This window comes from Anolis sagrei, chromosome 11 (genome assembly GCF_037176765.1).
Source record: "Anolis sagrei isolate rAnoSag1 chromosome 11, rAnoSag1.mat, whole genome shotgun sequence".
Lineage (NCBI taxonomy): Eukaryota > Metazoa > Chordata > Lepidosauria > Squamata > Dactyloidae > Anolis > Anolis sagrei.
The window spans coordinates 16467124-16480263 of NC_090031.1; the positions used below are offsets into that span (position 1 = coordinate 16467124).

General features: G+C 41.9%; 1 protein-coding gene across 5 annotated transcripts in view; it reads right to left on the reverse strand.

Moving 5' to 3' along the window:
- Positions 1-220: 220 nt before the first annotated feature.
- Positions 221-13140, reverse strand: part of ODF2 (outer dense fiber of sperm tails 2) — a 47188-nt gene continuing 34268 nt past the window's right edge. For all 5 annotated transcript variants that reach the window (XM_060757193.2, XM_067471955.1, XM_060757195.2 and 2 more), the window contains exons 16-20: positions 10607-10765; positions 4369-4469; positions 3074-3236; positions 2329-2454; positions 221-490 (exon numbers count right to left, since the gene is read on the reverse strand). In XM_060757193.2, coding sequence (XP_060613176.2) covers positions 317-490; positions 2329-2454; positions 3074-3236; positions 4369-4469; positions 10607-10765 — 723 coding nt within the window. In that variant the 3' untranslated portion in view covers positions 221-316. The remainder of the gene's footprint in view (positions 491-2328; positions 2455-3073; positions 3237-4368; positions 4470-10606; positions 10766-13140) is intronic.

The following is a 13140-nucleotide window of genomic DNA, read 5'->3' on the forward strand; positions in this document are numbered from 1 at the left end:
GCCGCCCTTCCCTCCTATGCCTGGCACACAGCCTTGAATACGTCCACATCTCTTCCAAAAGTTGGTTAAAACATGATCTTTAAACCTCGTGGAATTGTTGCACAAGCACACTTATGCCAAACACACATAAGTAGGAAATAATAATTAAAAAATCCTGTGTAAGGCACTAGAAGAATAGGAAGGATACAATATGCCCCGAGTGGTTGCCAGCTCCATTCCGGAAATTGGTTACTCCGACAGATTGTGGAGTTGGATATGGCTTTGAAACGCACACACACACACACACACAAACCCAACAGCAAGGGCAATGGTTTGGTCACAGGGGAGATCGAGGCCGGATGGGGGAACTGGTTAAGGCACTGTCTCCAAAGACGTTGGCGTACGAGGACTTCAGGAACTGGACGTAGTTCTGCATGCTGCGGTTGGTGCTCTCCGACTGTTCGAGGCGGTCCTTCAAGTCCTGAAGGCGGCTTTGGAACCGATGTTCGGCCTGCGGAAGGATTGAGACAAAGCATTGCCACACCAAAGACTCAGGCTGGATTTACGCTGCCAGGTGACAGTTTCAGAATGCAGCTGAAATGCACTGAGCTGGATTATATCAGTTGACATAACCAAGGTCACAACAATATTAGTGATAGAACTCCAATATGCCGATGATAACGTAGTGTGTGCATATTCAGAAGACGACCTACAAGCCATGACCTACAAGCATACGAAAAGCTCGGCCTCTCATTGAACATCGAGAAAACCAAAGTGCTCTTCCAGCAGTCACTTATTTATTTGTATTTATTTACAGCATTGATATGCCGCCTGTAGTGAAATTGCTACTCTGTGTTAATGTTTTGGTGTATAGCTCTATGTTTACATATGGCAGATAGGGAAGAATAGGCACAGACAGGGTAGCAACAGCAGAGATAGGATTCATTTGCATATGGGAAGCCGATTGGTCATATGCAAATTAGTGTAGGCCCAGGATTTGAAAAGGCTGTTAGGCCAAAATGACAGTTGGGGAGAGCAGAGCTGAACATTCCAAAGGGCCAAGGTTCTGAAAGACGCAGTTAGAGTGAGAGAGTTTGAAAATGACAGTTAGGAATCTGTGTGTGAAGAGGGGAGTTTTTGAGTGCCAGATACAAATAAGCAGTTATGAAGATGTGTTAAAGACTTCTGATATAGAGAAGCAGTTAGTTAAATAGAGCTCGAGTTTTAAGGAACATAAAGAAGGCTAGTGTTGCCTTAGTTCAGAATATAATTCAGCCAAGAGTGTGTAAAGCAAGTAACATGTTTGTGAATGTGAAACATTGATAGTTTATTCAGAAAAGTTAACCAAGTAAATGATACTGACTGTAAGCCTCAAGGTTGCAACAAAACACAAATGTAACCACAAGCGTTGGAGCCAGAAGTTATAAATAAACTGTGTTACTTCGTTATACACAAGAGTGTTTCATTGCCTGTGATATGAAGTACAAAGGTTTAACGGCACAAAGAAAGTCCCAGCCAATATAAAAGAAGAAACTGAATCAGTATAAGGTAGCAAAAAGGTTTTTAAAGAGGAAATAGTCTTTCTCCCTCGCTACACTGCCCTTCTCACCCTGAAGGGGACTCAGAGTATCTTACAAGATATATATACATACAATATATTACTAGCATAGCACAATAGCAGTATTATATATTACTATATTGGGTTGTAGGTTTTTCCGGGCTATATGGCCATAGTCTAGAGGCATTCTCTCCTGACTTTTCGCCTGCATCTATGGCAAGCATCCTCAGAGGTAGTGAGTCACTACCTCTGAGGATGCTTGCCATAGATGCAGGCGAAACGTCAGGAGAGAATGCCTCTAGACCATGGCCATATAGCCCGGAAAAACCTACAACAACCCAGTGATTCCGGCCATGAAAACCTTCGACAATACATTACTATATTGTACTATACCATTATATTGTAATATTATTAGTAATATTGCATGTAATATAAAATATATAATTATATTATTATTATTATTATTATTATTATTATTATTATTATTATTATTATATTGTATTACATTATATTATAAATCACTTGCCTTCTCATTGCTTCCACAGGTGGTAAAAAGGAGATGGAATCCTAGAGCTGGACTATCCAGTCTAACCCCATTCTGCCAAGTAGCAGGAAAATCGCATTCAAAGCACCCCCAACAGATGGCCCTCCAGGTATTTTGGACTCCCAATTCCCACAATTCCTAACAGCCTACCAGCTGTTAGGTATTGTGGGAGTTGCAGTCCAAAATACCCGGAAGAAGGGTTAAAGCTGGCCCATACTTGGGCGAAAGATGGTGGCCCATTACTCACATCATCCTTGGTCCGCCGCATCTGATTCAACTCTGTCTTGGTCCTGCTCAGCTGAGTCTCCAAATCCAATATTTTAGACTGGGCTGTTCGTTCCCTTGTCGCCGCCCGATCTCTCGCCTGCTCCAACTGCAGAGAGCAAGGCAGAGAATTCAGAATCTATTTATTTATTTATGACATTTATATGCCGCCCTTCTCACCCTGAAGGGGACTCCGAGCAGCTTACAAGATATATACACATGCAATACATTATATTATTACCATAGCACAATATCAGTATTATATATTACTATAATGTACTATACCATTATATTGTAATATTATTAGTAATATAATATTACTATATTATTATAATTATAATATATTATTATATTATATTATATTATATTATTAGTAATACTATAATGTACTATACCATTATATTGTAATATTATTAGTAACATAATAATATTACTATATTATTATTATATATGATTAAAGTTATAATATAATATAATTATAAGTAATATAATATTAATGTAATTATAATATAATTACATGTAATATAAAATATCTAATTATAATATCATATTATTATTATTAGCAGTAGTATTATTAGTATTAGTATTAGTAGTAGTATATTGGTCAAGGCTTGGTTTTACAGGGGAGCCAGAGTTTCCCTTTAGAAAACAGTGTGGAAACAACGGGAGTCTGATCTCAACTTCCAAAAGGCCAGGGACCAATCAACACGCGGCGTTCCCGCACCCACCTGCCTCTTGGCATCGTCAATGGCCATCTCCAGCTGACGGGCCAAAGAGCCGCATTCCCGGGTCTTCTCCTCCAGGCGCAGCTGGGACTGATGGATCGACTCCTCCCGCTTGGCAATGACTTGCAGGAACTCGATGTTCTGGCTGCTTGTTGCTTCAAGTTTCCTAAACCATGACAGTAAAACAATTTATTTTTGTAAGGATTCCATTGAAAGAAAAGAGGAAAACATGAAAAAAACACACAAGGGAAGTACGGCGTAACTTTGAGGAATCACAGTTTCCACCTAAACATTAATACTGACAATACTGACAAGCTGGAATGCGTCCAGAGGAAGGCAACTCAAATGATCAAGGGTCTGGAGAACAAGCCCTATGAGGAGAGGCTTAAAGAGCTGGGCATGTTTAGCCTGCAGAAAGGAATACTAAGAGGAGATATTTTAGCCATGTATAAATATGTGAGAGGAAGTCATGGGGAGGAGGGAACAAGCTTGTTTTCTGCTTCCCTGAAGACTAGGACACAATGGCACAATGGCTTCAAACTGCAGGAAAGGAGATTCCATCTGAAGATAAGGAAGAACTTCCTGACTGTGAGAGCTGTTCAGCAGTGGAACTCTCTGCCTCAGAGTGTAGTTGAGGCTCGTTCTTTGGAGGCTTTTAAACAGAGGTTGGATGACCATCTGTCGGGGGTGCTTTGAATGCGATTTTCCTGCTTCTTGGCAGGGGGTTGGACCGGATAGCCCACCAGGTCTCTTTCAAATCTATGATTCTAAGGACTTCCTAATATTAATATGTACTTAATATTAATTAATATTAATGGATTCCTAATATTAATATTAATTTTTATACTAAGAAGGCCTTCCTAACATTAACATTTTAATATTTTATCTCGTGCATCTGGCCCACCTTTTGTTTGATTTTTATAATGTTATTTTGTACTGTTTATTTTATTATGTTAATTTTTGTATTTTGTCGTGATGTAATTTTTCTGTGTCTAATTATGCTGTATTATTTTTGGGCTTGGCTGATGTTACCCGCCCCGAGTGGCAGGTTATAAATAAAAATTATTATTATTATTATTATTATTATTATTATTATTATTATTATTATTATGGACTTTCTGTATGGCTGCACTCCCTGGAAGTTTGGTTCCTCTCCTTCTTGGATTGATTTTAAGCAGAAGCTGGGTGGCCATCTGTGCAGAGGGATTGGATGGTGTGTTCCTGAGCAGCAACTCAACTGTGTGCAACAACTGTAAACATCCCGACAATACGCGTTGTGGTTTTTGCCCTCCCCTGACCTCTCCACTTCTTCCAGCTTGAGGACCAGCTGCTTGTTCTGCTCGTGGGCCAAATGATATTTCTCTCTTGCCATCTCCATCTTGTCTCCTTGGAGTTCAATCTAAAACGGAGGGAAGAGAAGCGTGAAACATGCAAAGTATCTTCAGAGAGACCAGGGAGGGAAAGGAGCCAGATGTGTCCAAGGAGAAGGCCTTCTTGGAGAAACAGGGATGGACTTCTGGAGCAAAGCAAGAGGTGACCTGTTTTCAATGTCAGGCTGCAGATGGGAAACAGACGGAGTAGGAATTGTTTGATCACAATGTCACAATGTTGTTTGCTCCGCTTCTGAAAACTTTTCCCACCTGTGGCCCCCTTTCTGCCAGAGGAAATGTTTACATGACCCCAAGCATAGATATAAAAAATCAAAGATTTGCTGATGAAGTGCAGCTGAAGCGTATTTCACAAAGTCCGCAGTAAACGGTGAACAACCAATCTGTGTAAATACCTAAAGCAGCCACTAGGTGGCATTGAGAAAAGTTTGACTGTTGCAAAATGTTTTGTGATTGAGCAAAGACGAGTAGAGGAAAACCCAGGCCTGGGCCTGGATTCTCAGGCCCTCCTCTCTCTCTAACCATCCTATCCTATCCTTCCTTCCTCCTTCCCTCCCCTTTCCTCCTTCCATCCATCCTTCCCTTCCACTCTCTCGTCCCTCTTTCCTTCCCTTTTGTCCTTCCTTGCTTCCATCCTTTCTTCTCTTTCCTTCCGCCTTACCTCCCCTCCCTCTCATTCCTGCCATCCTTCTCTTCTTCCCCTTCTTCCTTACTTTTCTTTCCTCCCTTCTTCTCCTTCCTTTCTTCCCTTTCTTCCTTCCCTCCTCCTCTACCTCCATTCCTTCTCTTTCCTTCCTCCTTCATTTCCTTTCTTCCATCCTTCCCTTCTACCCTTTCATCCTTCCTGCCTTCATTTTTGTCTTTCCTCCCCCTCCTTCCGTCCTTCGCTTTCTTGTTCCCTCCTTCCTTCTTTTCCACCCTTTCAACCTTCCTTCCCTCTCTCCCTTTCCCCTTCTCCCCTTTTGACTTCCTTCCCTCTTTCCTCCTTCCTTCCTTCCCTATTTCTCCTTCCATTCTACCCTTCCTCCCTTTTGTCCTTCTTTCTCTTTCCTTTCTCCTTCCCTTCCTTCCTTCCATCCTTTCCTTCTACCCTTTCGTTGTTCCTTCCTTCCTTCACTTTTGTCTTTTCTTCCCTCCCTCTTTTCCTCTCTCCTTCTTTCACCTTCCATCCTTCCTGTCCTCCCTTTTGTCCTTCCTTCTCTCTTTCCTTTCTCCTTACCTCCTTCTCTTCCCTCCCTTTTGTCCTTCCCTTCCACCCTCTCGTCCCTCTTTCCTTCCCTTTTGTCTTTCCTTCCTCCCACCCTTCCTTCTCTTTCCTTTGGCTTTACCTCCCTCCCTTTCATTCCTTCCATCCTTCTCTTCCTCCTTCCTTCCTTCCTTAGTTCCTTCTTTCTTCCCTCCCTCCTTCTCCTTCCATCTTTCCCTTCCTTCCTTGCCTCTTTCCTACCTCTCTCCGTCTTTCTCCTTCCTTCCTTCCTTCCTCTTTGTCCTTTCTTCCTTCCCTCCTTCTCTTCCTCTGTTCCTTCTCTTCCTCCTTCCTTCCTTCCATCCCTTCTACCCTTTCATCCTTCCTTCATTTTTGTCTTTCCTCCCTCCTCCTTCCATCCCTCCATTTCTCGTTCCGTCCTTCCTTCCTTTCCACCCTTTCATCCTTCCTTCCCACTCCCTTTCCCCTTCTTTCCTTCCCTTTTGTCTTTCCTTACTTCCCTCTTTCCTCCTTCCTTCCCTCTGTCTTTTTCCTTCTACCCTACCCATCCTCCCTTTTGTCCTTCCTTCTCTTTCCTTTCTCCTTCCCTTCCTTCCTTCCATCCTTCCCCTCTACCCTTTTGTTGTTCCTTCCTTCTGTCACTTTTGTCTTTCCTTCCTTCCCCCTTTCTCTCTCTCTCCTTCTTTCACCTTCCATCCTTCCTTTCCTCCCTTTTGTCCTTCCTTCTCTCTTTCCTTCCTCCATACCTCCCTCTTTTTCCTTCCTTCCATCCTTCTCTTACTCCTTCTTACTTTCCCCTTTCCTCCCTCCTTCCATCCTTCTCTTCCTCGCCTCTTTCCTACTTCTCTCCATCTTTCTCCTTTCCTTTCTTCGTCCGTTCCTTCTCTTTCCTTCCTTCCATCCTTTCCTTCTACCCTTTTGTTGTCTTTCCTTCTCTCCTTCTTTCTCCTTCCATTCTTCCCTTCCTCTCTTTTGTCCTTCCTTCCTTCCTTCCTTCACCGGGAAGCCAGTCCTCCGAGATTCTTAAACTGTGAGCTGGAACCCAATTTTTAAGAAGCAGCAAAAGAGGCTGCCCAAAGGCACGTCCTATGAATTCAGAAAGAGGATGATGGGGCTGGCTTGTGCCCTGGGACCTTCTAATTTACGAGGATTGGGCCCTTTTTCAGGGACTGTCTATCAAGCCTGAAAGGGTTTCTTCTCAAGAGCCACACAGAAGAGCCACCAGCCACCTGCAAGGAAAGCAAAGCATACCCATTGAGGCAAGCAGCACATTCTCCAGCACAAAGAAAATAAAATGGCTTAGGGAGCCAATGAAAGCACGAGGTTGACAGTGAGAACAATCAAAGCGCAAAACATTCACAGGGAGGGAACATGAAGGCCTAGTGCATGGCGCTAAGTGTGTATTAACCTCGACATGAAGGAAATGACACATGCATTTCGGTGCTCCTCAGCCTAAAACACATTAAAGCACCCAGAAGAAGGGGATGAATCTGCCAGGTTGGCATTAGGCCTGTGGCAAAATAGCAAAGCTGCAAAGTGCAATTGAGTTGGCAGTTGTAAATAAACCTTATATAAAGGAAAGACTGTGAAAATAAGACTATTATTGGGCAAATATACCTCAGTTTCAAGTTACCAACACACAGTGGTTGTCCCTTCTATTTTAACAGGTCCTGCTAGACATTTTTGGCCAAAATGCCCAAAAGGGGCTGGTTTTTGGAACCCAACCTTTTCCCCTACAGACTTAGGGCCTTTTCATGGGATACAATTACTGCATTGTGTTGTCGAAGGCTTTCATGGCCAGAATCACAGGGTTGTTGTGAGTTTTCCAGGCTGTCTGGCCATGTTCCTGACATTTCACCCGCATCTATGGCAGGCATCCTCAGAGGTTGGGAGGTCTGTGAGAAACTAGACAAGTGGATTTATCCATCTCTGGAATGATGTCCAGGATGGGAGAAAGAACTCTTGTCTGTTTCAGGCCAGTGTGAATGTTGTAACTGGCCAGCTCGTTTAGCATTGAATGGCCTTGCAGCTTCAAGGTCTGCCTGAAAGGCCAATAGTATTATTAACCAATAATAACAACAATAAGGCTGCAACTGGCCAGCTTGATTAGCATTGAATGGCCTTGCAGCTTCAAGGTCTGCCTGAAAGGCCAATAGTATTCTTGACAAAAAGTAATAATAATAATAATAATAATAATAATAATGTTGCAACTGGCCAGCTTGATTAGCATTGAATGGTCTTTCTGCTTCAAGGTCTGCCTGAAAGGCCAATAGTATTCTTGACAAAAAGTAGTAGTAGTAGTAGTAGTAGTAGTAATAATAATAATAATATTGCAATTGGCCAGCTTGATTAGCATTGAATGGCCTTTCTGCTTCAAGGTCTGCCTGAAAGGTCAACAGTACTATTGACCAATAGTAATAATAATAATAATAATAATAATAATAATAATAATAATATTGCAATTGGCCAGCTTGATTAGCATTGAATGGTCTTTCTGCTTCAAGGTCTGCCTGAAAGGCCAATAGTATTCTTGACAAAAAGTAGTAGTAGTAGTAGTAGTAGTAGTAATAATAATAATATTGCAATTGGCCAGCTTGATTAGCATTGAATGGCCTTTCTGCTTCAAGGTCTGCCTGAAAGGTCAACAGTACTATTGACCAATAGTAATAATAATAATAATAATAATAATAATAATAATAATAATATTGCAATTGGCCAGCTTGATTAGCATTGAATGGCCTTGCAGCTTCAAGGTCTGCCTGAAAGGTCAACAGTATTATTGACCAATAGTAATAATAGTAATAATAATAATAATAATATTGCAATTGGCCAGCTTGATTAGCATTGAATGGCCTTGCAGCTTCAAGGTCTGCCTGAAAGGTCAACAGTATTATTGAACAATAGTAATAATAATAATAATAATAATAATAATAATGCAATTGGCCAGCTTGATTAGCATTGAATGGCCTTGCAGCTTCAAGGTCTGCCTGAAAGGTCAACAGTATTATTGACCAATAGTAATAATAATAATAATATTGCAATTGGCCAGCTTGATTAGCATTGAATGGCCTTGCAGCTTCAAGGTCTGCCTGAAAGGTCAACAGTATTATTGATCAATAGTAATAATAATAATAATATTGCAATTGGCCAGCTTGATTAGCATTGAATGGCCTTGCAGCTTCAAGGTCTGCCTGAAAGGTCAACAGTATTATTGATCAATAGTAATAATAATAATAATATTGCAATTGGCCAGCTTGATTAGCATTGAATGGCCTTGCAGCTTCAAGGTCTGCCTGAAAGGTCAACAGTATTATTGATCAATAGTAATAATAATAATAATATTGCAATTGGCCAGCTTGATTAGCATTGAATGGCCTTGCAGCTTCAAGGTCTGCCTGAAAGGTCAACAGTATTATTGATCAATAGTAATAATAATAATAATATTGCAATTGGCCAGCTTGATTAGCATTGAATGGCCTTGCAGCTTCAAGGTCTGCCTGAAAGGTCAACAGTATTATTGATCAATAGTAATAATAATAATAATATTGCAATTGGCCAGCTTGATTAGCATTGAATGGCCTTGCAGCTTCAAGGTCTGCCTGGAAGGTCAACAGTATTATTGACCAATAGTAATAATAATTGTTCCATCTCCCAGGAGACTGTGTTTATTGCCTTTTTGGGTTGCTTAAATTGGTTGCCCCTTGCCTTTCTCCTAGGCTGCTGCAGCCTCTGCAAAGGCCTAAAAAGTTAGCAGCCAGAACAGGAATGCCAGTTTTCAGGCCCTCTGCAATAATTGGCCAAAGAGTAGCTCTTTGCTCCCCCCCCCCTGTTTTCAGGGTAGAAGCAGCCATTTTGGAGGCCTCCCTGCTCCTTCAGCCTTAAGGAAGAATCCATGATGTGCTGTTGGCAGACAGGTACCTCAGAAGATACCATTGTAAAAACAATTGAGTTTAATTTAGTTTAATTGAGACATATAGATAATAGATAGATAGATAGATTTATTGAGTAATTTAGTTTAATTGGGACCTATAGATAATAAATAGATAGATAGATAGAGTAATTGAGTTTAATTGAGTCATAAATAGGGAACAATTGAATATAGATAGCATTTATTAATATAGATGGAGTTTATTACTCATTGACTGTTTGTAACATTGATAAGCGGAGCCAAGTCTACCAGAACTTTGCGAATAAATACCCTGTTTAATGTTTCAATCTTGAAGTGGACTCAGTTATTCAAGAAAGCTCAATCTGCCTAAAGAAAGACCCCAGCAGTTTCGCCCAGACATAGATAGCAGCACATCAAAGTTTTATTATCAAGCGTCTGGGCGTAACGGCACAATAATAATAATATTGCAATTGGCCAGTTTGATTAGCATTGAATGGCCTTGCAGCTTCAAAGTCAGCCTAAAATGCCATTGGTATTACTGAATAATAATAATAATAATAATAATCATCATCATCATTCAGGCATGGGCTTAAATGGCAAAGTCAGGCCTGAGCCAACTTTGGCCCTCCTCCAGGTGTTTTGGACTGCAACTTCTACAATCCCTAACAGCCAGCCAAACTACTGGAGGGAGGGCCAAAGTTGGCCCAGGCCTGGTCTAAGTAAACAGAGCTCTAATATTAGTTATTTACAGACAGGTGTCAGTTTAGCGAATGAAAACAGAGCTAATAGAAGAGAGTTGACAAACTTAAGCACATCAGAAACCCTTGAAAGCGTGAAGCCGACTTGCCAGCGACTGAAGCTCAGGAGGAAAACTCAAAGCAGCAAGCACAAAGGAGATGCCAGGCGCCCATGTATTACGCAGTGCAGATGTTTTAATCATTTCAAAGAGAGACGAGACAAGAGAGCAGAGGTTGCACTTTCCTGAGGCGAGAGGCGGCTCATTTGGGTCCCCGGCTGGAGGTTCGCGTGGGCGTCTTCTGCCAGTCCCTTACCCGCTGGCGGAGGTCCGTAATCATGGCGGACAGGTCCATGTTCTTCTTCTCGTAGCTCTTGAGCTGGTCCTGGCACTCGGCCAGCTTCGTCTCGGTGATCTTCAAGATCTCGGGAAGCTTCTCCAGCTCGGCCACCTGGCTCTGGAACTGCTTGCGGGCCTGCGGACAGAAAGCCGGGAGACACCCATCAGGATTGGCCTCTGAGAAAAACAAGCCCCTGCGAAGCAAGCAGTAGCGCCCACGGTGTGTGCGGTGGACCTATAGACTAACAGCTTCATGTTGTCCAAAGTGTATTGGAAAGAAGTGACAAGTGGAGTGCCATCAGGAGGGTTCCGTCCTGGGCCCGGTCCTGTTCAAGATCTTTATTAATGACTTAGATGAAGGGCTAGAAGGCATGATCATCAAGTTTGCAGACGACACCAAATTGGGAGGGATAGCCAATAGTCCAGAGGACAGGAGCAGAATTCAAAACGATCTTGACAGATTAGAGAGATGGGCCAAAACTAACAAAATGAAGTTCAACAGTGACAAATGCAAGATACTCCACTTTGGCAGAAAAAATGAAATGCAAAGATACAGAATGGGTGACGCCTGGCTCGAGAGCAGTACGTGTGAAAGGGATCTTGGAGTCCTCGTGGACAACAAGTTAAACATGAGCCAACAATGTGATGTGGCGGCAAAAAAAGCCAATGGGATTTTGGCCTGCATCAATAGGAGCATAGTGTCTAGATCTAAGGAAGTAATGCTACCCCTCTATTCTGCTTTGGTTAGACCACATCTGGAATATTGTGTCCAATTCTGGGCACCACAATTCAAGAGAGATATTGACAAGCAGGAATGTGTCCAGAGGAGGGCGACTAAAATGATCAAGGGTCTGGAGAACAAGCCCTATGAGGAGCGGCTTAGGGAACTGGGCATATTTAGCCTGAAGAAGAGAAGGCTGAGAGGAGATATGATAGCCATGTATAAATATGTGAGAGGAAGCCACAGGGAGGAGGGAGCAAGCTTGTTTTCTGCTTCCTTGGAGACTAGGACGCGGAACAATGGCTTCAAACTACAAGAGAGGAGATTCCATCTGAACATTAGGAAGAACTTCCTGACTGTGAGAGCCGTTCAGCAGTGGAACTCTCTGCCCCGGAGTGTGGTGGAGGCTCCTTCTTTGGAAGCTTTTAAGCAGAGGCTGGATGGCCATCTGTCAGGGGTGATTTGAATGCAATATTCCTGCTTCTTGGCAGGGGGTTGGACTGGATGGCCCATGAGGTCTCTTCCAACTCTTTGATTCTATGATTAAACAGGCTGTTTGAATGTGCCTCAGTGTCAGAGCAGCTTCCCGCTTCAACCAAGAGACTTTGGATTTATCTTTCAGTTTTTCATTCTCATGTTTCAGGACTTTGTCATATTCTCATGGGACTTTGCCTTGCCTATTATTATTATTATTATTATTATTATTATTATTATTATTATATAATGTAGTCAGCTGGCTATGGTTGGAGTATATTAAAGCCTCAGAAACTATTCATAACATTATGCCTGTTCTATCTATATAATAAAAATGTAATGTTCGTATGTGGGATTAACATAACTCAAAAACCACTGGACGCATTGACACCAAATTTGGACACAAGACACCAATCAGGCCAATGAGTGACCATAAAAACACTGGGATTTATAGTTCACCTACAATCAAAGAGTATTCTGAACTCCACCAATGATGGAATTGAACCAAACTTGGCACACAGAACTCCCGTGACCAACAGAAAACACTTGAAGGGTTTTGGTGCGCATTGACCTTGAGTTTGGGAGTTGTAGTTCACCTACATCATCCAAAGAGCACTGTGGACTCAAACAATGATGGATCTGGACCAAATTTGGCACGAATATACCATATGCCCAAATATGAACACAGTTTGGGGAAAATAGACCATGACATTTGGGAGTTGTAGAATTGGGGCAAACTTCCCACACAGAACCCCCATGACCAACAGAAATTACTTAAGCCATCCAGTCCAACTGCCTTCACTGTGGCAAGAAAATGTAATCAAAGCCCTCCTGACAAAGAGCCATCCAGCCATAGATATATATGATTCACACACACAGAGATATAATATCATAGATTTGTGAAAGGGTCTCCTAAAGAAGGACAATGATATGTTGCCTGTTCCAGAGTAGGCAAACCACACAATCTCCACATCAACTCTGACAAAGTAACAACATGAAATAATGTTTACCTACAAGCAGAAAAAAATTACATGTATTAGAAACCAACACTTTCTCATTACTTTGTTTTCCAGATCACCAGACTGGGCCATAGCAACACCTGACAGGGGATGGTTAGTGTAATATATAATCTATATAAATAAAAATGTAATGTTCATTTGTGGGATTACCATAACTCAAAAACCACTGGACAATGAGTGACCATCACTCATAAAAACACTGAAAAACACAGCAGAAGGGACTTAAAAAGCCAAAAAAGCAAAAACATGCTACAGCGCGTGAGCAAAAACAACTCCTTGGCAAACAAAACACACAAT